Here is a 26,728-nt window from a genome sequence, read left to right as displayed (position 1 = left end):
AATGGGATTATGATGGGTATCATAATTATTAATCCAAGCTCGGGGTATGGGAGGCTCGGTGTAGAGTGACCCTTCAGCCAAGCACTCAACCTGAGGGAGGTTGAATGAAACTCACACCCTGAGCCCAGGAGAAATTAGGTCTAACTCGTGACCACACCTAAGAATGGTCAAGGATGGCCATATTGTAGCCAAACATAAAGTTGGGCACGACGCACCCTTTCCCAACGTAGGGTTGGGCGTGGACGTGCCTTGCCCCCACATGAAGTCGGGTGCGGGTGTGCCCTAGCCCCACAGGGAGGCAGGTGCGGGCACGCCTAGGCCCAACATGGAGCTGCACGCGATCACGCCCTTGCTTAACATGGAGTTGGGTGTATGCACGCCCAGACCCGACATGAATCTGGGTGCAATCTTACCCCTTCCCAACTTAGAGTTGGGCACCGAGAAAGACATAATCTCATTTTGGGTTATGACTTTCGTGTGTTGGCTTTTAAATGGGGCGAGTTTATAGAAACTGTGACCCATCACAATGTTAACCCATAAAGGATGCTTTCCTTTATTTTCATTTTTCTTGGACTCCTTCACATGGTATTTGACTGGTAAATATCCAAACTCGCTCCTAAAATTGAACCAAATTCTATATATATATATATAAAAGGAATTTGAAACTCTTTCTTTTAGAGAATATGAATTCCTTTTCCCTTTCATCTAATTACTCGTAAAATCTCTTCTTGTACATCGTTAATCCATATTATTATTTTTAGTATATTATTTGTTTTGATTGAATAATGACTTAATTTCTTGTTGTTGTTCGAAGAACTCCCTCCACTTCAATTGATATTTTTTCACGTAAAGCAATTATCTCTTCTGTGTAAATAAATATATAAAAGAACTCGTAATTGCGAGAAGAAACTTGGAAAGAGGGATGAGCTCTATGAGGGTGAAAGAGATAGGATGTCAAGAATGCAAGAGCAATACAACAAAAAACTTTAAGGACAAATATTATATTTTATAATATTAAGTATTATTTTAAAAGGAGTGAGTTTTTCATCCTCTATGTTATTATGGATCATCTATGTAAAATTTTGTATTTTTTCAATTTGGTTCTCAAACTTCTTTTTTTTGTGGTTTAGTTCTAATGGAAGACATATTGATTTTGATTTCTTATAAAAAATTAGGATTGAAAAAAAAGGGACCGAAATGAAAAATACATCAAAAATGAGTGGCAAGCCATAAGTTTTGCAAAAGAAGCACTTTGATCCTTGAACTTTAAAAATCATGCAAATTATACAATTTCAGTACCTCAATATTTTTCCAATTCAATTTTGATACAAAAGTTTATTTTTATTATTTTTTAGTCCCTTGTTGAGAAAAAAAGAGAGAGAGGTCGTCAAATTCCAGCGATAGAGAGAGAAAAGTGTTTTTTATGTCAAATTGTTTCATTTGATAAGGGAAGTTTATATTGAGTTTTTTTTACCATTAAAGTTCGTGAAAAAACATATATGAGCTTCGATGATTTTTTAATTCAGGTTGAATTTCGTTTTTGGGGTGGTTTTTTAAGATTATAAATAAGTTTGTCATCCTATGGTTTTTATAGGTGTTTTGGGTCAAATATAGGTTGAAATGAGTTTTTAGGTAAAAATAACTTAAACCATGATTTTTCAGCTACCATAATGATCGAAATATGGGCAAATTAGATGACATGTCATCTTCTTTAAAAAAAAACATTTGGGGTAGGCGACATTTGCAAACAAAAAAAATTAAAGGCCCTATTGCGCGGGCCTGCCCTGACAAAATGGGCTAGGGGGCTGGCTTTTCAAGCACAGCAGTGCCTAGCCTTTGCATTTTTTTTCTAATGTTTTTTAAAAATTAATGGTTTTTTCTTTTAAAAAAATTTATATTTAAATTAGTATTTCTTCTCTCTTTTATTTTATTTTGAGAGTCTTTTTTAAATGATAATTATATTTTTAGTTACACATTTAAATTTAAAGAGTTTTTTTTTTTTCTGATTCATCTATAATTTTGTTTTTCTTTTGAATGGATGAACTTTACTTTTTAAAATAAAAAAATATTTTCATATAATATTTATAATATGTGCAATCTTGCATGATGTTTTTTTTTTCATTTTGTTTTATTTGATCAATTTAATTTGTGTCTCTATTAGTATTATCGATTGCTTATATATAAAAAATTATTTTAATATACAAATTTAGCAGACACTATTGTGTAAATGTCTCATCTTTTGAGATTAAATATCTTAATCTCCATCTATCTCTCGATTTTTCAAGTTCTATTTTTAGGTATCATTAATGACTTTTTATTTTTTTATTCGCACATATAGTTTTCAATTTATTTAATTACATGTATGTATAATTTTTATATTTAAATTTGGATTTTTTAAAAACAATAGAAATTTGTTGAAAAAACTAGCATATATAATTTTTTTTATATAAAGTAAAAATATCTGACTCATGTTGGAGCATAGATCATATAACTAGTAATTATACTAAAACTTGTATTTATAGTCTTAAAACCCAAAATAAAAATTGATACCACAGATCAACACTCTGATCATGAGTTGATATCATTAGCCTAAAAAATTAAAATAATATTATTTTAATTAAAAAAAAAAAAGACTTGATAGCCAGGTAAGACCTAAAGCGACAAGACCACCATGTCAACATGAATTTTTAACAAAATCATTTATATTTTTAAATTTTTCTTCAACTCATAGTCTCATACTGTTTCTAATTCCGGATCAACTAAGTCAATTTTATAGCGTATACGGGTTTTAAAACGCTGCTTATATTTGACCGCGGAGACCCAGAAGCATAAAAAACACGCTTTTGCATGTTGCCTGGTGATGTTGTGGGGGAATTTGATTTTGATTACCAAATGCACGTTAAAGCGTGGGCGAGTCCAAAAAGTCTCAACAACAGTAACAAATGCTAAAAATAAAAATTATATTAATAAATCGATGAATGTTTGGTTATAATTATATTTATGTGCAGCTAAGTTTAAAATAAACATTAAATACTCGATTAATTTTATATTATAAATGTTGTTGAAAATTGATGATATCCTAACAAATCTAAGTGACTTTAGAACAAGATTTATGTCATGTATAATTGTTTAATTTTTTTCTCTAGCAATTCGATTCATTTTTTATTGCCAAAGTGATTGGTGATTGGTTTTTAATACCCGTCAAAGCTTTTTTTTTTTATGGATTTGAAGACTCTTTAATGTTTAAGTAAATATTTTTTAAAAAAATTAAAATGGTATTTTAAAAAAAAAACACTCTAAAAATAAATATATTATAAAAAATAGAAGATTAAGAACCGTTTTTTATGAATAACCAAAGAGTTTTTATTACTGTTTTTTTCTAGATGGGGACTACCTTGATGACTGTATTCCAACCTTTTATATGATAAAAGATAAAATATTTTTGATTTAATCAGATAGAAAATATCTTTAATTTAATCACAGAAAAAATTATCCCTGACTATGCGTGGACTCAACACTTGACCGAGCAGAATGTCAAATCTATATATGCTTAGGCTCGATATTTAACTAAATTTGAGGATGTTGGATTATCACCTGGTCTCTAGTTTTTATACATGAGGATTCGTAAAAATAAACATGTTCATCAATTAAAAATTAAAATAACAAATAAAAACACTAGTAATTTTTTTCTATCAATCAATCTTGAAATGAAAAAAGATACATTGAAATTAATTGAAACCAATAAACCTTTTTTTGTCATTTAATAAAAAAATCCCTACTAATAAAAATAAAATATAAATATGTATGGCTTGTCAAAAAAAAGAAAGTTGAATGATTGTTTTGTGAGATATTGTTTTATTTAAAAATAAAAATAAAAAAACTAAAACCCCTTAGAAAAACACTATACCTCCACATTTAAAAACATTGTTTACTAAAGATAGTGCAATAATAATTTTACTCCTCTATCAAAAAAAAAAAAAATAACACTAGATTTCAAAGGTATTAAAGTCCTTTCACCATTTGTGTATTTTCAAATTGACCGAAAATAATTAAATATTTTTTTTTTATCTTGATTGTATAATAAAATGATCAGAATATCTCTTGGATAAAAAAATCAAACCTAGTGTGAAAAGGTATTTTTTTTATTTTCACAATTTGTTTTTTGCTATTATAATTAAAACTGAGAGGCACTTTGATATTTTTGAAAATATGAAAAATAAAAAAATAATTCAAATGAACAATGAAACTACAAAAATACCCTTGAAATAATAATAATAAAAGTCCAATGTAAAGGGGTGTTTTAGGATTTTCACATTGATTTTTTTTTTGTAATTAGAAAGTCAACCCAATAGCAATTCTGTATTTATCTAAATAAATAAAAAAACCAAATAGGTGGGCATGCGTGTGGCACACTCAAGAGCATGTGGGAGTTGCCCACGCCTTCGGCCAATGCATGTAGCACCTTCCAACATAAAAAAATATCATTTTTTCGTGTCATTGAAAGTTTAGTTGGTGTGACACATATTTAGTGGCCGAGTTTGATGCTGATGAGCCTTTTTTTTTTTCTCTCTCCTCCCATAAAAATTACAGCCTGATCCTTTTAATTGTGAACATTTCCACTTTAATCTTTATTCTTTTGATCTCTAATTTATAGCCTGGTTCTTTTATAGGAATTTTATTTATTTTCAACTTTATTCTTCAACCCTAACTTACCAAATATTATATTCTTCAATGTGATCCTCGTTGTTTGAATTTTTAATTTTTATCCCTGATTATTTTATAAAAGTTTTGGTAATTTTTAATTTTATCATTCAATTAAAATTAATGAAAATAACAATTTTGTCCTTTAATCTCAATTTACTAAATATTATATTCTCAAATGTGATTCTTATTTTTTGGATTGCTAATTTTTATCTTTGATCCTTTTATAAAAGTTCTAGTAATTTTTAATTTTATTTTTAGTAGTTTTTAATTTTATCATTCAATTCAAATTGATAATATTATTTCTTCAAAGATCTCTAGAAAATAGATGGGTATATAAATATTTTAGAAAATATAGTTTTAACATTAATTTGTTTTATTTTTATGATTGTAAATTAGAGGAGGGTATGGCTTATGATTTACTTTTATGATTGACAAATATGTTAGAATTGTCACTTCCATTTTTCACGGATTTTCTCCCTCTCTCTCTCTTGTAAAAGTTTATGGTGTGCATGGTCAATGCCAACTTTCCTCCTTAAAATCATTCTTTCTAAGAGAGAATAAAGGAAAGTAACATTTTAAGTAACATTAGAATTCGAATAAGATAACATTTCTATATTTGTTTTATTACAATAATCATATGAAAATCTGAAATCAAATTACTATATATATATATTATCACCAATGTTCTTTTCGTAACTCATTGAAAAAATAAATAAATCAATATCCTTTACAATTTGTATAATTCAAAAATCTTAAACAAAAAGGATAATAATTTTGTCTTGATGTTTAAGAAAATAAGAAGGGGGTATTTTTATCATCAACACCTTTATACTTTGGTTGCGTTTGGAAACGCGAGCCAACTGGCGTTTCCAACAAATTTTTTTAAAAACATTTATGAAAAATTATTTTTTTATATATTTTTTATCGTTTTGATACACTAATCTTAAAAATAATTTTTTTAAAATAAAAAAATATTATTTTGATGCATTTCAACCAAAGTTTTAAAACTTAGATCGGCCCGACGGGTCGACCCGGGACCCGACCAACCCAAGCCTGGGAGTGGTCTGGGTGGAGGCAAAAACCCGCTCGGGAATTGACCCGGTGAAACCCGGTCGACCTGGCCAAACCTAGGTGAGACCTGGTCAAATTTTTTTTTTTATTATTTTCACTATCATTAAACAACGTCGTATTTTGCAATCTAAAATCCCAAAACGTTGAAGACTGAAGACAGAAGAAGAACGAAGCAATTAACCTAATTATGTTACTCTTTGTCTTTGAAAATTGAAACTCAGCTGAAAAGCAAAGGAGCAGCAGACGTTTGATCATTGATCTCTGTGAAAAAAGTTTGAATCTCCTTCTTTCATTCTTTGTTTTCTTTATTCTTGGCCGTTTTTAATTTCAGCCCACCACAAGGAGATCAAAATTTAAAAGACATCTTTGAAACATCTCCCCCAAAGAAACAATCTTCTGTCTACATAAATGGTGTATTGTTGGGAAAAACATCATGCACACCTGCCACATTGAACTATGGAGTTCCGTAGTGAGGAACTTGACTGGCTTCTTCATTGCTAATCATCGAATATGCATCATAGGGATCTTCAACTTTGGAATCTTTTCCTGTTAATTCTTGAACAATTGCCCTAAACTCGGAGGCATTGATTGCTTTAACCATTGTTGGGCTTGAAATGTATGTTGACTGGTTCTTTCTTGTGCTTGGTGGGTTTTTTGCCCCTTCTAGGTTCTTGACGGCTAGAATATTGCTCACTAAGCTGGCTAATTTTCTTTGATATTTGATGGAAATATGAAGACGAGGAAGAGGGAGAGAGCAGCTGGTTTTGGTTTTTTTTTTTTAAGTTGACCCGGATCAACCCATCTAACTTGTGACCCAATCACTTGACCGGGTCAGGTTTCAAAACTATAATTTCAACACAACAAGCACTTTAAAAAGCAACTGCAACCACATTACAAGTAAACAATTTAGATGAAATATAAGATTTAAAATTTAATATCTAAAATTATAGTTTTAAAATCTAATATAAAAATAAACCTGGAACGAGATTTGAATTATGATTAGTTAATTAGTTTATTTTTTTTTATTAAAAATAAATAGGAAAAAAGTCCACAATGGAGTTGGAAGAATATAATAAAATCCAAACCCAATATCTAAAATAATTATCATTAAATGTGGTACCAATTTTATGAGGAGAATTTTATATAGAAATTCACACAAAGGACACCTTCCATTCATTTTTTTTTAGACCTTTCCATATATTCAGAATTACACATGCCACAGACAGTCCTCTATCCCTACGTGTAAGATTTGAAGATTTTCACAATTAAAGGAAAAATTAAAATTCGTTCATATTGTACGATTAATACTTCCAAAAGTTTTTGCGCAATGACTCTTTTTTTTTTTTTTTGATTCTTATGTATTCACGATGGGAAAATTTATTTTTTAAAAAGAATTTCTTTTAAATTCATGAGATTTTCGCAGTGCAAGAACAAAATCTATAATGGTCTTTAATAAAATTAACATTAATTTATCATACATAATAACTAGATTCTTAACATACATGTTATTGTTGTTGTTGTTATAACAACAATTCCATTATTATTATTAAAAAATTATGAAAACAAAAGGTATTTTTCAAATCTCAATGTTAATTTTTAAATTTAATTATATAAGAAAAAAAAAATACAATAAATTAAATAGTTATTATTTTATTACATATTAAATCATTCAATTTTAATTTAATGAATATAATAAAACATAACATGTATATTAAAATAAATACAAGAAAATTCCAATTATTATTCCAATATATATATATATAATATTATTTTAATTTTTTATTAACTCGACCATGTTTTAAAACTACAATCCCAATACATATCTTCCTTCAATTAAAGTCTAAAATCCCAATTATTAGTATCAAGAAAAAAAAAAAAAAGAAAAAAAAAAGAAAAGAAAGATAAGGTTAGGAGGAGGAGGGTTACTCTCTACTAATAAAGTGGGTTCTTCTGGTTAATCCTCTAACCAAGAAGACATATTTATAGGATAGCCCTCTCCCTCTCCCTGACCTCCTCCTCTACTCCATCAACATCCACAACCCATCTCCCTCCCTCCCTCCCTCCCTGTCTCCTACACACCCTAATCCCAGATCCCTCTCCAACAAAACCAAACATGAAAAACCCGGTTCTTCTTTTACCTTAGAACTCTCAGATTTCCTCAGAAAAAAAAATGTCAGCAATTAAGAGCATAATTAACAGGTCAAGATCACACAGGGTGGTCCAGTACAGCTCAGCACCAGACCTGAGCCTGTTTGGAGGTGGATGTGGTGCAGAAACTACTTCATGTTGGGCTAATTTGCCACAAGAATTATTAAGAGAAGTGCTTATTAGAATAGAAGAATCGGAGAGCAGTTGGCCACCAAGAAAAAATGTGGTGGCTTGTGCTGGGGTTTGTAGGAGTTGGAGACATATAACTAAAGAGTTAGTTAAAGTCCCTGAACTTTCTGGCAAACTCACTTTCCCGATATCTGTCAAGCAGGTAGCTTTATGTACTTTTGTTTGCTTTAATTCTGAGTTTTTGTAAGTTAATTATAAACGGGATTCATGGTTTTGGTTTCTGTCTTTTGATCTTTAATTTCTCTGGGAAAGTTTTTTTTTTTGTTTTTTTTTGTAGTTTAGTGATTTGATAATGGATTGATGAGGAATTGAATTCATTTCTGGGTATCTATAGTGGGTTTTAATTGGTCTTGGCTATTGTTAAATGATTGTCATTTTGAATGGATTTATGAGATAAATTTTGTGTCTTGAGATTTATATGTTATTCGTACCTTGCTTTTGTGAAGAATGTTGTTTAGACTTCAGACTTTCGAGTGATGGTTAAGGTTGCAAACTTACAATCAAGTAGAAAATGTTTGGGGCTTCAAGATGCAACAGAAGAATTCATTTGTAGACCACGATTTTATTTTTTATTTTTTTTACTGGTGATATTAGATTTGTGGTTTGTTTGATAACTGTGATTTGCTCATCTCCCACAAACTTTTTTTCTAATTGATTACGATTTAGGCAGGTTGAGTGGGAAATGGTATGTCTGGTAAACGATGAGCAGTGGTGTTTATTGAAATCTCGCTTGTTTAGGATATTTCTATGCTTGGGTTTTCAACCATTTCGTCCAAATACTAATTACAATGACAAGGGATTTGGGACCGTGTGTTTTCAGAATAAGACAATTCCACTCTACCTTCTGCAAGTTTTAGGGAGGAACTTACTCGAAAACACCCTTAAAAAGAGCAGTGCACACCCTTTTTGGACCTCCTTTTGCTTCGATGGTGTAGGTCCACAATGATGAATAGCTTCCACTTTTGTGTAGTGATGCTGATTTTGTTTCTTCTTTGATATCTAAATTTCCTCACCATGGCTCAACGTCTGTAACTATTATACACTGTGCTAAATACATTGGATTGATGGTAGTAGTGACAACCCTCCAATTGATTTAATGACGCCATGATTCTGATATGGAATTGGGGTTATTGTTTGTAATTTGGGAATTTCTTGCCTGGCCACCTCATGAGTTTGGATTTCACGATTGGTTTGTTCTTTTCTCCTCTTGGAACTCCTTTCGTGCACTGTCTCATTCGATTCTTATTGTTTGCAGCCTGGTCCAAGGGATTTTCTCGTTCAGTGCTTCATAAAGCGGTGCAGATCCGCTCAAACATACCGTCTTTATCTCAGTCTAAATAATGGTGAGTAGGATCTTAATGGTGGTCAATATGTTCCTAAGTTGCCCATGTAGCGAACTAGATTCATGGTTCACATTATCCGTGCATCGTTGTTAGTCCTTGTTTTTTTTAGATTGTTTGTTGAGGCGGTCAATTTGACTAACCGCTGAATTTTAAGAGGGCCTGGCTTTTACTGGTAGATTTTTGAGCTTTGGAGAATTTAACTTTTTGAATTTGTTTGTTTCTTAAAACAGCATTAACTGAAGACGGGAAGTTCCTTCTTGCTGCGCGCAAGTGTAGACGCCCCACCTGCACGGATTATATCATTTCTCTAGATACTGATGATATGTCGAAGGGAAGCAATGCTTATGTTGGGAAACTTAGGTATGATATAATTGGCCCACAGAATGAGTTTTCTTAGCTCTCTTACTGGCTGGAATCTTTAACATTTTCTCTCCTTATGTGAAGATCCAATTTTCTCGGAACCAAGTTCACGGTCTTTGATGGACAGCCACCTCATGCTGGAGCCAAGATGACAAAAAGTCGCTCCTCAAGGCTAGTAAATTTGAAACAAGTTTCTCCAAGAGTCCCCACAGGCAATTACCCAGTGGCTAGCATCTCATATGAATTGAATGTATTGGGTTCCAGGTAAAGATTTAGGCACATCCGACAATTTACAGACTTGTCTTTGGAGATAAGTGAATGGATTGCTTTCTCCTTCCTGTTTTGGCTGTTTCCATCAAATAAAATTGTGATCTGCAATTAATTTTTTGGACCACGAATCACTAAGCATGCTTTCCTAGAAGCTTAGCTAATTATTTTAAAACTCTCACATATCAAGCAGGGGTCCTAGGAGAATGCATTGCATTATGGATGCCATACCCGCTGCTGCCATTGAACCTGGTGGAATAGCTCCCACACAGACCGAGTTTTCTCATCACAGTGTAGATTTCGTACCATCACTGCCCTTTTTCCGGTCAAAGTCAAACCGAGTTGAGAGCTTTCAATCAGGATCCTTGTCCAGTCAGAGAGAAGGAGCTTTGGTGCTGAAAAACAAGGCTCCAAGGTGGCATGAACAGCTCCAGTGTTGGTGTTTAAACTTCCATGGACGAGTTACAGTTGCTTCAGTTAAAAACTTTCAGCTGGTTGTTTCCCCAGAAAATGGACCAGCTGGGCCAGAACATGAGAATATCATCCTCCAATTTGGCAAAGTTGGAAAGGATTTGTTTACCATGGATTACCGCTATCCAATCTCTGCATTCCAAGCATTTGCACTGTGCCTCAGTAGCTTTGACACCAAAATAGCTTGTGAATGATGACTCATGATTGAGCAGGTTTGAATTTGCCTCTCTTAGAAATTGACACTTTTTGGACCCTGATTTTGTTATAATTTATTGAATTGCAAAATAAAATCTGAACCTTCCAGAACCATGATTTTATTGGAGCATAGTATAAGCTGCAAAAGGACCCTGCTCCGCTGCACAAGTATCAAATGTAATCCTGAAAGTAACAACAAAGGCATGTGTCCTTTTGTCCTTGTCATGGATATTTTATTACTAGGTAATAGGTGGTCTCTTGGAATTGGATTGTCGAACTTGCCAAAACTTATAAATGATTGACCTTTAAATCAGAGTCACCTTAACTGTGCTGCTAAAAGAATGACACCCTTTCTTCTCTGTGTGTGTGTTGAGGGTGTTATACATTTTGCTTTTCTTTCTTTTCCACCTCCTTCAACTTAGTCTCCTGCTCTTCAAAAGCCTTGATGCATCGTGCCTTTTTATTGAACTACATAAGAAAATGGATAGCAATGTACCTTAGTTTATTGGCTTTCCTGAATGCAATTGCTTAATGCTGTAGAAGCTTGATCATAGGCATCTCTTTATTGAAGATTAGTATCGGGGCTATATGTCCAGTGATGGGTCTTTAGTGCACCTGCAAGCCTTTTTCCTGGCCATCAACAAGTTTCGGTCTGTCATGCATGTCCAGGTGGGATGGAGTTTTCTCCGTTGATGGCGGTGCAATGAAGTTTGCGGGGGTGACTGATATGCAAATGAAATGCAGATATGCTGCTTGCTTGTTTGAAGGTTTTGATATGATGGCGTGGATTCTAACTCCTATCAAGATGTAGAATGAGATGTGGCATTTATAATTTAGGACCGGAAGTGTCATCTATAATGTGCTGTGTGTATATATATTTTACTCAGCGTTTTCTTATCCTTTTATTTTATTTTCTCCTATTTGCCTTCTTTCTTTCCCTTTAACTTCTTTTTATTTATTTCGTGGCCGTGTAACTATTTGTCACTTTAATTATTTGTTGAGACTCAAGATGCAAACTTTACATGCTTTTTGTTTCCCTATCCAGAAAAGAACCCTAAAAAAGTCCCTTAAAATTGAAGTTGCATGTGCTCAATTGGGACAAGAATTTTGAAGTTTAATATCTTCGATGGTCAAAAAGGTTATGACATTTAGGGCTTTAAAACTCTTTATAGTTAACGCAGGCAGAGCTCAGCTTTGCATATTCACACCATAAACAAGGTGGTGGTTGCCATTAGTCATGTTGCGTTTGTACCATCTTCGCTACTATCCTGATCGACAAAAACAGGATGGAAGAAAAAAACAATCAAAATTATATTACAGTTCCATCTTGAATAACAGAGTTCTTTAATATGACCGTAACACCAGATCGGATGTAGAAGCCTTCCATTGATCTATCGGCCTCTTGTATGCCCTGAAAAATCCGTTCAAAAACAAAAACTGGCAACTAGTAAGCAAGCTTTTCGACCAAAACTGCTTGATAAATGACAATTTCTTGATACAGTTTCCAAAAAAACTCAAGATCTTGACGATAAAGCAATCTATTTATTCTATCTAATTGAATTAACACAAGTTAAATGAAAGATAAAGTCATTTTTTGTTGAAACATACCTCTGAATTTGCAATAACGACATTCTTCCCGATTCTGGCATTTTTATCAATTATGCATTCTCTGCAAAACAAAATCGTTCATGCTCTAAGAGACAACAAGGAACATAAAACAGTTTCATTTAGCGCGTTCATAAGACAAGAAAGGTTTCATATAAGCTTGTTCTCACTTGATTTTTGTGTTTTCTCCTATCCCAACCGGTACACTTCCTTCAGCAACCACTGATGCCACTTCAGCTTCCGTTTCATAAAAGTCAGCACCGAGCATTACTGTATCCTTCATTTATTTGGCCATCACAGAAAATAAGTTTACATGGGAACATGTGTCCGCTCAGGACAATATTAGAACACAACAGAAATAGCAGAAACTGCAATACTAGTACGTTAAAACTTGGCTTTGCTCGGAGGGTCAATCCGATAACATGCCAACCCGAAGCCTAGCTTTGGTCGGTTTCGAACATTTTTTTAATCAAAACAACATTGTTTTGGTGTTTTTTTAAAAAAAAAATATTCAAAACTCAGGTCAATCTACCGACTCGTGAGTTGACTTGCCGAATACACGCCATAAGTCTTGGGCCAGGTCAGAAGTCAAGTTGGTCTTATAACTGTGTTTTCAGAAACTAGCTCAAAGATGCTGTAATTGAAATAATATTATTGAGTGCAAACCTGTAAGTGGGCATTTGAGTTTATTCGAGATCGGATACCAATTACACTGTGTTCGATGAAGCAGTTGTCTAAGAAACTTCCATGAGATATGATTGAATCAACTATCTGCATGCAAAAGAAAAATGGGATAAAATGGCAATGCATCCGTTTACTTTACCTTATAGCAGCGTAGCACAGGTAACATCAGGAGAACACTTGAAATGCAACTTGTCGATTAGGGAGCTTTAAGAGGCAACATGAACGCCCTTCTACTAACCTTGCTATTGTCAATCTTGGATGGGGGTAGGTTTCTTCGTGATGTATACATTGGCTTTGTTGCATCATAGAAACTAAACCTTGGAGGCTGCAAAGTTATTAAGACAGCATCATCATGTCTCAGTCATGAATATCAGTAAATCACCAGTAATGCTACAGGCATTCAGCAGCAAAGCCAGTTTGCATTATTTCTAGATTGTATTGTAAGATACCATGACTCATAGCCTTGATAAATTTCTTGTTTTTGCTGCTTTGATATCTAGAATCGTCAAGTTATGATTACTATTTTCTTGAATTTACTTCTCCCAGTCCAAATGTAGCCTATTTGTGCCCAAAGAGATTAGGAAAAGTGTGGAGATTTGTTCTGGTACTTACATGCTCAGTGAGGGCAAGATTTGCAGCAAAGAAGGATCTGATGGTTCCTATGTCTTCCCAATAATCATTGAAGAGATACGCCTGCGCAGAGTCAACATTTTTTAAAAAACAATAGTGATTTGTTGCGTTTGGTTAGTGTCTAGAATAGAAAAGATAGGTATAAAAAAGATAGAAAAATATTTTATTAAAGAGACAGAGACGAAACTTAAAATAAATTGATTTTTAAAATAATTTTGAAGTGAATTTCTGTTTTGAAAGTATAGTAAAACATGTCTATCTATCACTACTATCTGGTATTCCTACTATCTCCGTCTTTGATCCTGAGACAATAACGAAACCCTAAATGTGCATGAGTGTTCATTACATGTAAATATAGAGGCCTATTCTCTTGAGACATTGGGGGTGAATACCTCGGGGTGCTCTAACACTGGTTTTGAAACTGATCAAGTCAAACTCCAGAAGAATTCAGTACATACCTTCATATAATATTCTTTTGCCGAAGCTGGAATTATCTCCGATCCAAAGTCATTTGCAGTTGGAAAACGCCACCTGACTCAACAACAATTTATAGCACTCAGCAGTCCACTGATCATGTTAGGTATAGCGTATGTTTGTGTGCATGTTTACATGAAAGAGCATCGATTTTTCTTTGCTTTCTTTTTCTTGCTGTTAAATCCTGGTAAAATCATACGAAAACATAAAAATAACTGCAAATGCTCAACATCTGACGATCACTGATAATGCAAATGGCTAGTAGTACCTTAAAAGGTTCAAAAGTATCTCCTTCTTGAAGACATACACTCCCATTGAAGCAATGTATGGTTTCTTTAAAGCCTCTTCCTTCGAAAGCCCCAACACCGTCGTGTCGACTTCCTGAAGTGGAAGTAAATATTGTAGCGTAAGCATAAGTGCTTAACCACTCAGATTTATAGGTTTGTTGAGCAATGCAAGATCTGAAACTTACCATTGCCTTCAGGTCAACCCCCTTCGGTTTTTCACTGAAGGAAAGGACTCTCCCCTTATTGTCAATCTTCATGAGACCAAAATCTGAGGCCCGGCTATCATGTAAATATTGGAAAGTCTCAAAAACACGATCCATCAACTTTGAACATGAACACAGATATTAAATTTGCCATGAGTAGATATAAGAAAAGTGACAACAGGGTAAATATCAGAGTCGAGTCCCCTGAAATGAGAAATTGCTATTGTAAGAGCTTAGCTTGGATTAAACTTATGCAGACCTGTCATCCATCGGTAGACAAGACAGAGTAATATCTGCACCACCCTGCCGATGATTCTGGAAACGAGAGACTAAGATTAATGTCTGGTGCTTATAGATTAAGTAGAACTTGATTTCCACACTCAATTTTAGTGAATAAAAACCATGTCAAGTGAAATGTACTTCTTCTCACCTGCACAAAGTCCATGTAGTCCATTCGATACAAGTGATCTCCAGAAAGAATTAGCACATCCTCAATCTCCTTGCTTCTTGGGCCCTTTGAAGTTAAAGTACATAGTCAAAACATATGTGTAACATCCTGAAAAGTTTTAGATTTGTTCTAAAATCACCAAATTCAGGATACGGGAAGATAGCAGAGACAAAAGCATAAATTTCTTAGCAGCGATTTTTCTTTCAGGTAAAGTCTCAATGGTCGATAAACTAGAGGCAAGTTGTAATTTTATCTTCCAAGGCAACATGAATTACGATATGGCCATAAACCTTCCAGTTGAAGTGTTTCATATAATGGAGTTACAGCTTCTTCCACTATTGGAACTTAAAGGATTCATATATTATCCGAGGGAGAAAAGAAATCTCAAAAAACAAGGAGGCACGAAGGGTAGTCGCTGGCTCAAAAACTGGTTATTGTGGAATCTCTTGCTACTTCTGTTCTGCCTCTGCTTCGATGCAATACAAACTAACCTCTTGCTTCTATATACAGCATTCTTTATGAAATACTCTTCAACGTTAATCGTTTATAAACAGCACGCGGGCTAGTTTATGCAACAAAAAGGCGAGAAAAAGAAAATGTGGATATGTCCTCGACTCAATGAGTCACCCTAATTCCCTTTCAAGGATTCTGAGAATGGAAAGCCTTACTGGCAATCTGTGCTGTTTAAGTTTCCAACTAAACCGGTACGTGCTGGTGCTAGAGAGTAGAAATTCATTGTAGCACCAGGTATCCTCTATTATTCAACTTTCCTAGTCCTCTTCTGTACGTTTTCATATTGTAACAGGGAAGAATTGCATTGCCTGTGGTTTGATTAAGCTTCAAGCTAGTAGGATTTCACGTGTAGATTGCATCTAATATACAAATGATTACCTCAAAAAGCCAATGAAATTGCCGCACAGCATCAGCGGTGCCCTGGAACCACTTCTTACCTGCCTCTCCAGGAGTTTGAGTAGCTGCCAGGGCCTGACGACAGAAAAACAAATTTTGACTGGATTTTTATGACATAAATTTGATTCCCATTTCATCAGAACATTGGCAAGCAAAGCATGTCTGTGCTTGAGTTTATAGACAGTAATCACTTGCTATAAAGTAAAAGGAGAGAAATAAAAAAAACATAAGTAGCTACCTCGACAAAACCATCTCCAAAACTGACTCCATTACCGAGGTTGTAGGCACGAGCAAGATGCCTGTTCAGTGATGCTGAGTTGTATTGAGTGAGGATGTATACCTTGTTGATTCCACTGTTGATGCAGTTGCTCATTGGCACATCTATCAGTCTGTATGAGCCTCCGATTGGGACCTACAGGTATCAACAGAAACCATTTATATTTCAACTATGAGCCAGCTGCTCTTTCAAATTTGATAGCCCCACAAAACTTGACGAACAGGAGATGGCTCTCACGAACTGTATGTCAAATTTAATACACATGAAGTCGACGACGATGAAAGATGTGATAAAGAGAAAAGCTTACAGCAGGTTTGGCACGGCGCTTTGTCAGAGGGAAAAGACGAGTACCGGCGCCTCCGCCAAGAATAACAGCCACGACTGTTCGTGGATCTCTTTTTTCCATCTCTAGGTCCCTCAACTGCGTAGTGCGATAGCCAAATGCATTAACTAATTGGATAACAAGTTTATATAAATATATGTATATATATAGCTTAATTAATGATCAGCTAACCCTGGACTCCACTGCTACATCAGTAGTAAGAGACATGCAAACTTGTTGCTTAGGAATTCTAACAGCAAGATTACTAGTTTCTTGATGATGAAGTTGGTTTAACTTCAGCTTATTTCCCATCAACTCTCCATTGCCAAACTTCACAAGTCTCGAGCAATATCTCCTGACTCCCGGTCCTCTGGCGCCATGCAACCGGCCGGCAGCTGCAGCTGAGAGGGAGAACCGGACATCGGCCGAGACTGTCATTTTCTCTGAAACTCAGGGAGGAAACTGGAATGCAAAATCAGTCAAGAGCTTGCATGTGATTCTTGAAAGTGCAGGCCATTTCGAGGGTTCTGAGTAATGTGGAGGCTTCTCTTTTGTATGAGGCTTGAGAGGGGGAGTTGCTTGCATGGACTGCTTGCTATTGGAGGATTGATGCCACGTTATCCAAAACCAATAGCATCCACCAATTTTTCCGTGCTTGTAGTGGGAGGATTTTCTTGTAATTCCTAGCATGTCCACTGCCCCCACCGATAATTACGAACCCGAGGGATATTCCATAGTTTCCGCTGCTCTAAAGATTTTTGTGAAAGCTAGACCATGAAATGATAAACGGTTTTCTTTTATCGATTATTTGAATTTTCCTCTCAAAATTAAATAATATTGACCCCTAAAAATGTAGGTGGAAGCACAACAGCAAGCATGGAAAAGTAGAAAATAGATTTAAATGGGGTTAGAATACAAAAAATAAACTCTAAAATCTTCTTTTTTATTTTTGAAATACTAATATGACCATGTTTATCCCTCTAGAAAATTTAATTTTTTTTATATAGGCATGAAACATACCTTACAATATAGAAAAAAATCAAAATCCTAAAACAAAAAAAAAAAAAGCTAAAATAATAAAATTCAAAATAATCAAGAAAATCAACAAAATTAAACCAAACAATAATGGAGGATCAACAAAGCAAATCCTCAATAAACCTTAATATGATGAATTTTATGTAAAAATGTCTAATTCAACTGTTAGATTATATTATGATTTTTTTTAATCATTATGTCAGTTTGGTATAATTATGCCTCCTCAAGCATAACATTATACAACTAATTCATAAAAATATTTCTATGATGTCATTTATATAGGACTAAGTAGATGGCTTGTATTGTATTGTTGGACCAACTTTTTATTTTTATAAAAAATATTAAAATAATTTAAGATTCAAAAGTATTGAGTTTGACTACAACACTAGACCCAATAATAATATTTATAATATAAATAATAATATTTAACTTGTCTGTTAAAATTCTTATATTTTTTTAATCTTTTTTAAAAAATTATGGTTTTTCTTCAATAGTAATAATAGTATTTTATAATAATAATAATAATAATAATAATAATAATTTTTAATTTTACCCTTCAAATCAAATCTATGATTGTTTTTTAAATTTATTAATTATAATAAAAATAATAATATTTGTAACATAAATAATGCTATTTTTAATATTAATACTTTTAATTATAATGAAAATAATAATATTTATCACCCAAATAATAATATTTTTTATATTAATACTTTTAATTATAATAGAAATAACAATATTTATTATAAAAATAATAATATTTAGAAACCTAAGATCTTAGAACCTGGGGTCTTGACGCCAGACCTAAGAGAATTGGATCCTGACGCAGGATCCATTTGCCTTGACCTTAAGCTAGACCCAAAAGAATTAGGAGTCGATGCAGGACTCAAGAGAATTAGATCCTCCGCATGACTTATTAGCCTTGGATCATAACACAGCACCTAAAAGAATTGGATCATGACGCAACACCCATTACCCTTGAGTTTTAACGTTGGACCTAAAATAATTGAATTTTGATGTCGGACCTAAGAGCATTGGGTGCCAATGCGGGACCCATTACCCTTGGTCCTGACACCGGACCCAAGAGAATCGGGTTCTGACACAGAACCCATTACCCTTGGTCCTAAAGTCGAACCCAAAAGCATTGGGTGCCGACGTAGGACCCATTAGCCTTGGGTCCTAACACTGAACCCACTAACTTTGGTCTTGATGCTAGACCCAATAGAATTGAGTCATAACATTGTATCTATGTGAACTGAGTCCTGACGCAGGACCCAAGAGAATTTGATCCTGATGGAGGACCCAAGAGAATTGGATCCTGATGATGGACTGAAGAGAATTGGGTCTAGACGCGAAACCCAAAAGAATTGGGTGGCAACGCAAAACCTATTAGCCTTAGGTCCTGACACCAACCCTAAGAAAATTGGGTCCTCACACAAGATCCATTAGCCTTGAGTCCGGATGCGAATACATTACCCATGGGTCCGACTCAGGGGATTGGGTCTGTAGACCTCAAGCCTGTTGGTTTACACTAGTGTGCTAGTCTGCAAACCTAGGTGCACGGTTCTAAAGACCCCAACTAGCGGGTCTGCAAACCCCAAGGCGAGATTCTACAAACTGCTCACTTAGGTCTGCAGTCAAGCATACGGGTCTAACCCTAACACCCATGGCATGGTAGCCCCAACACCAGGTGTCTACAGCCTATGGCACAACCCCACCCCCTGTAGCCTTTGGAACTCTCTGTGGCAGGGCATGACAGCCCCCACACTAGATGTCTGTAGCCTGGGGCCTACTGCCCCTCTAAAATTTGCACTAACCGTTTTCTCCCAAGCCGTCTCTTTGATGCCAAATGCACCCAATGAAAAGACAACCCTACCCTCTCCCAGCAGTTTTTGCAACTCTTTGTTGCAAGGGCAGCTCTGTCATGTCATTACACTACTCTAATCCACAGTGCAATGAGTCTTGATGAACATGACTTTTGCTACATGATTTAGCTCTATGTCCCAATGAAAAGACAATCTTAGTCTCCCCTACAATCTTTGTAACTCTTTATGGCAAGGGCAGCTCTGCCACTACATTGTTCCAATCCACAGTGCCATTAATCTTAATGAATAGGACTTTTTCTAACGCTGCTTCAATCCACAGTGTAATAAGTTTTGATTAGCATAATTTTTTCTACATAATTTAGCTTTAAGTATAATTTTAATAGCATATTATTATCTAACTATGACAAATCTTCATGTAATTAATTGTTTCAATCCACAATGCCATTAATCTTGATGAACATGACTTCTGCTAACCCTGCTCCAATCCGCAGTGTAATGAGTTTTAATTAACATAATTTTTGCTACATGATTTAACTTCAAGTATAATTTTAATAGCATATTATTATTTACCTATGACAAATTTTCATAAATCTTTATGTAACTAACTGTTGAGAAACTCAATTTCTACAAATCCAAGTACATTATATAGAAAAGAGTTTCAAGTGTATAAAATATATTAAATATAATTAAATATATCTATATGGTTGACTCATGATTAATGATGTGAAGGAATGCATATTTGTAAACCTTATTTATTTGATGCATGACACGTTAGCGAGGAAGAGTTTTTAGTGATTGGATGGATTTGGTATATTAATTACTTGTTGAACTTTTAGGATAAATTTTGATGTATTTTTATTTTATATAGTAAGGTTTTTATAATCCTAGGCTGAACTATTTTTTATGTAAGAAATGATGTTCATGGTGTTTAAATATAGTAAAGAAAAACATACAAAACCGATCATAATAAACTTTTAACTACACTAATTAGGGCTAAGTCAACTTAAAATATCCCACCAAACTCCCGACCAAGATCATATGATTGAAATAAAATATAAAAAAAAAAATAGAATTATAAATTATTTTATCACAAAAAAAAACATATAACTTTTCAAATTCATGACCTGAGCCATTAAACCCAAAACACCAAATATGAAAAAACCATGAAGTTTGTTTCTCAATTAATTAAATATTAAAGAATAAAATTAAAAAATTAATTTTAATTATGCAAAAAAATTTAAAAATAGAAATTAAAAGAATAAGGATCAAAATTAAAATACAAAATAAATTTTATATTTAATTGAAAGGTGAAATTGAAAAAAAATATCAATTTACTAAAAGGAAATTTTTTTGAATAAAAAGAATGAGGATCGAGATTGACATAAAAAATAAAAACAATATTTGCAATCAAAGGGTGAAATTAAAAAAAAATATTAAAAATAGCCAAGAAAAAAATAGAAATAAAAAAACTAAGGACCAGATTGAAAAAAAATAATACCATCAATTTGAATTAAGGATGAAATTGAAAATCACTAAAACTTTTACAAAATGATAAAGGGGAAAAAAAGAAATTCAAAGAATGAGAACCACAATGAAGAATATAATATTTGGTAAACTGAGATTGAATGATGGAATTGAAAACAAATAAAACTTCTATAAAATGACCAATACAAAAAGTTAAAAATCAAAACAATAAGAATTGAAGGTGAAATACCAACAATTAGGAGGGCTAAGTTGTGATTTTTTAGGAATGAGAGAGAGAAAATAAAAAAAACAAATGTCCACTGTCACCAATTCAAAACATTACCAGTGACACACGCTGCATCAACAAAAAAAAATACAGAGGTGTTTCCAATGGCACGACAGAAGAACATTTTTAAATGTTAGAAGCGTCGCACGAGCTATTAGAGCCTAGAGAGGCGTGGGCACCTCCTAACTTTTTTTTTTATTTAGTCAAATACAAAATTGCCTATGAGTTAACTTTATAATTACAAAAAATATATATATATATATATTGTGCAAAAACAAAAATGCCACTTGATTTCAAGCTTTTTTTTTTTCCTTTAATTCATCATTTTACTTTGCATTTTAATTGCTTATTATTATTTTTTTCTATTTGGAAAAATATCAAATTGTTCCCCAACTTAAATTATAATAACCAAAAAACTATATTGAAAACATGAAAAATACCCTTTGACATCATTTTTAATTTTTTTATATTTCTAATAGTGTTCTAGTTGTCTGACTGTGCAATTAAGATAAGAACATATTTATTTGTCCTACTTTATTTAAAAATAAAAATGAAGTACATAAAAATAATATCATTGAAAGCCAACATTAAGGTTTTTGGATGAAGAGAAAAAAAAAATCATTATTCAAGTGAACAATATTTTTAAGTGTGCATATAAAAGCTTACTGTATATGCAAGTTTAAAGGAGGATTTAAAATGAGTTTAATTACTATAGTACATTCTTTTTTAACATTTTATAAATTCTAGTTTTTTAATTTCTATATAATATTATAAATAAATAAAAATTACGTGTGGAAAATAGCAATTTTTATAAAGCTAGCACATTTTTATCTTACATTTAATTTTTGAACGAAATAAGGCACTTGACATGAAAGCTAAATGTGATTTTTTTTCTAATAATATCACTAGATATGTCTACATGTCAATTATTTCTTAACATAAAAAAATATTTAGGTGATTTTGATATTTTTTAAAGAAGCTATACAAGTTTGAGACTCAGGTTATCAAATTAATTGAGTTCAATAAATTTAGTTAATTTAATAATATTATTAAAAATAGCATCGACATTAAACAAAGCAAACAATAAAGATTGATCATAAATAACTATAAAAAATGAGTTATCAATATCATACTTAAAAGAAGAATAAAATAAAGTCCATTAGAGACTTATTTTCTCTTCATCTTGGACACTGCCCACCACCACAAAGAGCTTAACAAGACAATTCTCTAACATTATTGAGAAAGGCTATAAGACAACATTGAAAAAAGATTGTTCGCGTCATCAAAGCAATGACCTAAAAAGTAAGCCAAATAGAATATCACAAAGCGAGCACATCATACTTATATTTAATTTAATTTAATTAAAAAATAAAATTTAACAAAGAATAAAAAATAAAAAGACCTAAGATAACCCAAATCATTTTCAAGATTACAAAAAATCCTATAGAAAGCAAATAAAAAAAATGAAGCTTAATTTTCAATTAAATAAATGTTGAAGGATTAAACTAAAATAGCCATGGATTTATAAAAGGAAGAAAAAAAAAAAGCAAACATGTGTGAATCTCCTAAACTTAGGTCAATCTCTTAAACTCATAACCCGTGAAAGCTTAGGCCTTGGCACAATCAAAAAGCTTAATTTCTAACTAATTTGATATTGAAGAATAAAATAAAAAAAAAATATCAATTAAAAATTTGTTAAAGTAAAAAAATTACAATCAAAAGAACAAAAATCAAGTATGCTAGGAAATAAACCGAAGAATTATGAAATCGTATAAAAAAATTACTTTCAAAATTTATCTCAAATAAAACAAATAGCAATTAATAAAATGATAACTAAATCTAGTAGATAAAAAAAAAATTAAAGGAGGATGAAAATGAAAAGAAATTTTAATTTTAAAATTATGTCAAATAAAATAAATAGTAATAATAAAAAAAAGCTTGAACTAAATCTGAAGGAAAAAAAACATTAAAAGGTTGTTTTGAAAATTTCGAGGGTTGGACGTATAAATTGAGGAGAGAAAGAAGAGAAAGAAAAAAAAGTTGTTGGCATCAAACCATATGTTCATTGGCCACACACGCTGCCCAGGGATGAAGAGGCCAGTGAATTCAAATGTCATTGTGAAAGATAATTTTTTGTTATGAAAAGATGCCTCACACACCTTTCGAAAAACACATGTTTTGTTGTGCTTTAAGAAAGTGAACATAAAATAAAAAGTCCTAAAAAACAGTTAAATAATTTTTGTTTTTAAAGAAAACTTAGTATTTTTATTATACTTTTAAATGTGAAAAGACTGAGTAGCTCTCAATCAATTTAATAATCATTTTAGTTTTTTTTTAATATAAAAATAAAGTATATTATATATACATAATCAGAGTAGACCACATAAGCTCTTCCAATATATTATTGATGATTTTTTTTATGTCGTTACACTCATATTGTCAAGATATTTTCAATAATACTAAGAATATTTTGTATCATAAGGATCCTCTTTGTTTTTTTCTTCTTCTTTTTCCCCAATGGAATGTGTATCAGCACATTTTGATCATTTATTTAAAATTTCGCATTTCTTAACTATGAATTTTTAAAAAGTCACAATTCTCACGTGTGACTTCCATCAAACTGTCCACTTTTTCAAAATAATAATAATAATTGACTGTTGCTAGTTTTCCAAAAAAAATAATACTAAATGCGCTAATTTTCTAAAAAAATAATCAGAAAAGGGGCAATCGTGTTTTGTAGTAAGCGGTGTCGTTTATAGAAAGAAAAGGAAGACGCGCGGCATGCAGGCAGCATGTACGAGAATCGCGGCAGTATTATTATTGTTTATTATTGTTGTTGTTATTAATGACCACTAAAACGGCAGCGTATAAATCTGATGGGGGTGGGTTGGACAGCGCTTTTATTTTATGAATAAAGAAAGTGAGAAGGAAGAACGTGGCAGATGCACGGTAGCCGTCGTTAGTTACCCAACAAACAAGAAAGCAACAATCTATCTTCCAAGCTGCTCACTACCTCATTTACTAGGTGTAGTCTCTTGGACTCTTTCTCCTATATACATTCATCACCGACGCCGTTCTCCTTTGAAAAGCAACTGTAGCTTCAATTAGCAGCAGCAGCAATGGCTTCTTCAAGATTTTCTCTTCTCTTCCCATTCTTTGTTTTCTTCATTATTCTCTGCTTGATCAGTCACCCTGTCATCTGTGACGGTAACCATTTTTCTTTTCTTTATTTTTGGGATTACTTGGTAATTATCTGCTTTCTTTTATTTCTCTTTACATTATCTAATTTATCATGTGAGATCTGATTACTGATTCTTGATCTAGAGATATCTCTGTGTTCTTGTTTGTTTGAATCTGTCGTTTTAGCTGTAGTCTTGTAGATTCAATTCTATAATATATATGTGCATTACAATTAATCTGGATACTTTTAATTCATCTGTATTGCTTACATCTTTCCAAAACGCTGGAATTGGTAAATGGTCTTGAATTGATTTCATTTCTACTCAAAGCTGATGTCTCCAAACGGGATGTTACATTATGCAGTGAATTTGCCTTTGCAAGATTGCTTGCTGTGACCCAGTTAACTAAGAAATAGCTGTAATTCAACTAGTATTATAGTTTGCTTTCATGATTTGCATTGGCAAGCTTGTCAAGTCTTTGCTTAATTTTTTCTCTCCCATTAATCTGTTTTTCTGTTAAAATCATTTTATGCAATTTGCTGATACTTGTTCTTCAGGTAAAGAAAATGGTTTTAAAAGTTGTTGTCCTCTTGCAATTTAGAATGCACACGAATTTGGAAATGATCCCAGGTCCCAAGTGGTCTGTGGCTTTCTTTTCAGTACAGTCCCGTGAGTCTAATGCTCCATGTTAATTTGCCCAAGATAAGATTTTCTTCCCGGCTGATATCTCAACACCAAGCTTCTCATTCGACCACTTATTTGCAGGTGATGAGGAGGATGCTCTTCTTCAAGGGATTAACAACTATAGGACATCCTTCAATTTGACTACCCTCACAAAAAATGATAACGCAGAGTGCCTTGCAGAGGAGATAGCTGACCAATTTAAGAACCAGCCCTGTACAAATACCACGGGTTCCAACACAGTACCAGGCACTGAGCCGCAGTTCCCCAATTACCCGAGCCTTCTAGCCAAATGCCATTTGAATGTCTCCAACACAAGGGATGGAGCTGTGATGCCTGCTTGTGTTCCCAACCTGGATCCAAGTCTTGTGCTCACTAACTTCACACGGACTTCATACTCCGATAACCTTAATGATACTAAGTTTACAGGAGCTGGGATTGGTTCTGATGGTAACTGGATCGTTGTTGTTCTGACCACAAGCACACCTGAGGGAAGTTTTGTGACTTCCAAGACAGACGGTTCGGATTCCAATGCAGCCAATTTGACCGCCAAGAATACTGGTCTAATCTATCACTTACTGTTTTTGCTGATAGGTTCTCTCTTCATGTTGTGAAGAACCAAGTGCATGGCTAAAGGTTGTACAAGCATCCAGGTCTTGTATTCCCTTTTTGACATTTCAGAGGGACTGATTACTTGCATCGCTGTTTTTTCTTGTTCATATCGAGACAGTAGCTGAAGAGAAATTGTTAATGTACCATATTTGATGAACTCTTATTTTTCAGACATTATGGGTCGCATTTGATTAACATAAGAAACACATTAATTTTAAAAATATATTTCAAAATTATCATAGAAATATTTATTTTATATTTCCTTGTAGGTTTATTGATGAGCTAAAATAACTATTGGATAATTGCTTAAGTTTTAATACAAAGCAATTCTGATTTTTTCTCAAGTCCTCGATTGGAAGACCTGGAAGAAACATCGTGGAAAAGTTTTCGAAAACATGTTTATTAATTAGAAATTAAATGTTGTTTTCTTGAGAAAACACATTTTTTATTTTTCTAGTTCGGTGAAAAACCAACAAAGGCTGTTTTCTTAATTCTTCACCGTAAAATTCATTATGAAATTAAGGGATTCGTCTGGCTTATCAATATATTTTTTTTAATCTTCATTTCTTCTATTATTTGAAATATAAGTAAAATAAGGATATTGTTTTTTATTTTAGAAAAATTGTACTTAATAAACATGATTAATTGAATTTTGATTATTTCCAAGAAAGGTATTTGTTAAGAATCTGGAATCCATTCTCTAATTTATCACTTGTAAAGTAAAATATTTTATTTTAAATTTTTTAGTATTTTCAAATAGTTTTGATGTACTAATATTAAAAATAAATTTTAAAATATAAAAATATATATTATTTCAATGTATTTTTCAAATAAAAAATAATTTAAAAAAATAATTACCACAATATCAAACAAGTTTTTTAGTGCTAATTATTTAATTAGTTATTAAACTGAAATACATAGTTGTTATTATGAAGTTTGATTAATAAAAAAATTAAAATTATTTTCAAATAATTAAAACACTTAAATAAAATAATTATAATTATGGTAAAAATTATAAAAAATCAGACGCATAGACACCTATTGATAAGAATTTAAGA

At 32.7% G+C, this 26,728-nt stretch overlaps 3 protein-coding genes across 9 annotated transcripts; 2 read left to right on the top strand and 1 right to left on the bottom strand.

Moving 5' to 3' along the window:
- Nucleotides 1–7,631: 7,631 nt before the first annotated feature.
- On the top strand, nucleotides 7,632–11,769 carry LOC118061075 (tubby-like F-box protein 3). 6 transcript variants are annotated; one of them, XR_012170516.1, is made up of 7 exons: nucleotides 7,632–8,254; nucleotides 9,368–9,455; nucleotides 9,686–9,815; nucleotides 9,900–10,079; nucleotides 10,276–10,765; nucleotides 10,858–10,949; nucleotides 11,418–11,769. XR_012170516.1 is itself a non-coding variant. In XM_035074455.2 (6 exons), the coding sequence occupies exons 1-5, from the start codon at nucleotides 7,946–7,948 to the stop codon at nucleotides 10,745–10,747; spliced, it is 1,179 nt and encodes a 392-aa protein (XP_034930346.1). In that variant the 5' UTR covers nucleotides 7,632–7,945; the 3' UTR covers nucleotides 10,748–10,765; nucleotides 11,325–11,769. The 6 variants fall into 6 exon arrangements, 5 of the variants coding, with proteins under 5 accessions (XP_034930346.1, XP_034930345.1, XP_034930344.1 ...); XM_035074455.2 differs by lacking the exon at nucleotides 10,858–10,949 and having other exon boundaries at nucleotides 11,325–11,769; XM_035074454.2 differs by lacking the exon at nucleotides 10,858–10,949 and having other exon boundaries at nucleotides 11,320–11,769.
- Nucleotides 11,770–11,949: 180 nt separating this feature from the next.
- Nucleotides 11,950–17,194, bottom strand: LOC118061074 (glucose-1-phosphate adenylyltransferase large subunit 3, chloroplastic/amyloplastic). Its single transcript, XM_035074449.2, has 15 exons — nucleotides 16,780–17,194; nucleotides 16,573–16,686; nucleotides 16,227–16,400; nucleotides 15,971–16,063; nucleotides 15,062–15,145; nucleotides 14,891–14,946; nucleotides 14,614–14,707; nucleotides 14,410–14,522; nucleotides 14,126–14,198; nucleotides 13,650–13,730; nucleotides 13,276–13,362; nucleotides 13,020–13,124; nucleotides 12,524–12,630; nucleotides 12,357–12,417; nucleotides 11,950–12,159 (listed from the first exon to the last, which is right to left on the bottom strand). Exons 1-15 carry the CDS (start codon nucleotides 17,023–17,025, stop codon nucleotides 12,058–12,060), a joined length of 1,590 nt encoding a protein of 529 aa, XP_034930340.1. The 5' UTR covers nucleotides 17,026–17,194; the 3' UTR covers nucleotides 11,950–12,057.
- Nucleotides 17,195–24,160: 6,966 nt separating this feature from the next.
- On the top strand, nucleotides 24,161–25,893 carry LOC118061076 (uncharacterized GPI-anchored protein At3g06035). 2 transcript variants are annotated; one of them, XM_035074458.2, is made up of 2 exons: nucleotides 24,161–24,405; nucleotides 25,143–25,893. In XM_035074458.2, exons 1-2 carry the CDS (start codon nucleotides 24,318–24,320, stop codon nucleotides 25,670–25,672), a joined length of 618 nt encoding a protein of 205 aa, XP_034930349.1. In that variant the 5' UTR covers nucleotides 24,161–24,317; the 3' UTR covers nucleotides 25,673–25,893. The 2 variants fall into 2 exon arrangements, with proteins under 2 accessions (XP_034930349.1, XP_034930348.1); XM_035074457.2 differs by lacking the exon at nucleotides 24,161–24,405 and adding an exon at nucleotides 24,473–25,046.
- Nucleotides 25,894–26,728: the final 835 nt, after the last annotated feature.

The sequence above is a fragment of the Populus alba genome, chromosome 8, assembly GCF_005239225.2.
Source record: "Populus alba chromosome 8, ASM523922v2, whole genome shotgun sequence".
Lineage (NCBI taxonomy): Eukaryota > Viridiplantae > Streptophyta > Magnoliopsida > Malpighiales > Salicaceae > Populus > Populus alba.
The sequence above is the reverse complement of the archived record's forward strand: the minus strand, read 5'-3'. Positions and strand labels throughout refer to the sequence as shown.

Bases quoted from the DNA above. Each gene is read 5' to 3' on its own strand.
- LOC118061074 (XM_035074449.2), bottom strand. From the start codon at position 17,025: ATGACAGTCTCGGCCGATGTCCGGTTCTCCCTCTCAGCTGCAGCTGCC. The intron at 14,523-14,613 runs GTAAGTTTCAGA...CTTCCACTTCAG, and splicing joins GGGTTGACCTGAAGGCAATG to GAAGTCGACACGACGGTGTT. The intron at 12,160-12,356 runs GTATGTTTCAAC...CGGATTTTTCAG, and splicing joins TCGTTATTGCAAATTCAGAG to GGCATACAAGAGGCCGATAG.
- LOC118061076 (XM_035074457.2), top strand. From the start codon at position 24,944: ATGGTTTTAAAAGTTGTTGTCCTCTTGCAATTTAGAATGCACACGAAT. The intron at 25,047-25,142 runs GTGAGTCTAATG...ACTTATTTGCAG, and splicing joins TTTCTTTTCAGTACAGTCCC to GTGATGAGGAGGATGCTCTT.
- LOC118061075 (XM_035074455.2), top strand. From the start codon at position 7,946: ATGTCAGCAATTAAGAGCATAATTAACAGGTCAAGATCACACAGGGTG. The intron at 9,456-9,685 runs GTGAGTAGGATC...TTCTTAAAACAG, and splicing joins TTATCTCAGTCTAAATAATG to CATTAACTGAAGACGGGAAG. The intron at 9,816-9,899 runs GTATGATATAAT...CCTTATGTGAAG, and splicing joins GCTTATGTTGGGAAACTTAG to ATCCAATTTTCTCGGAACCA.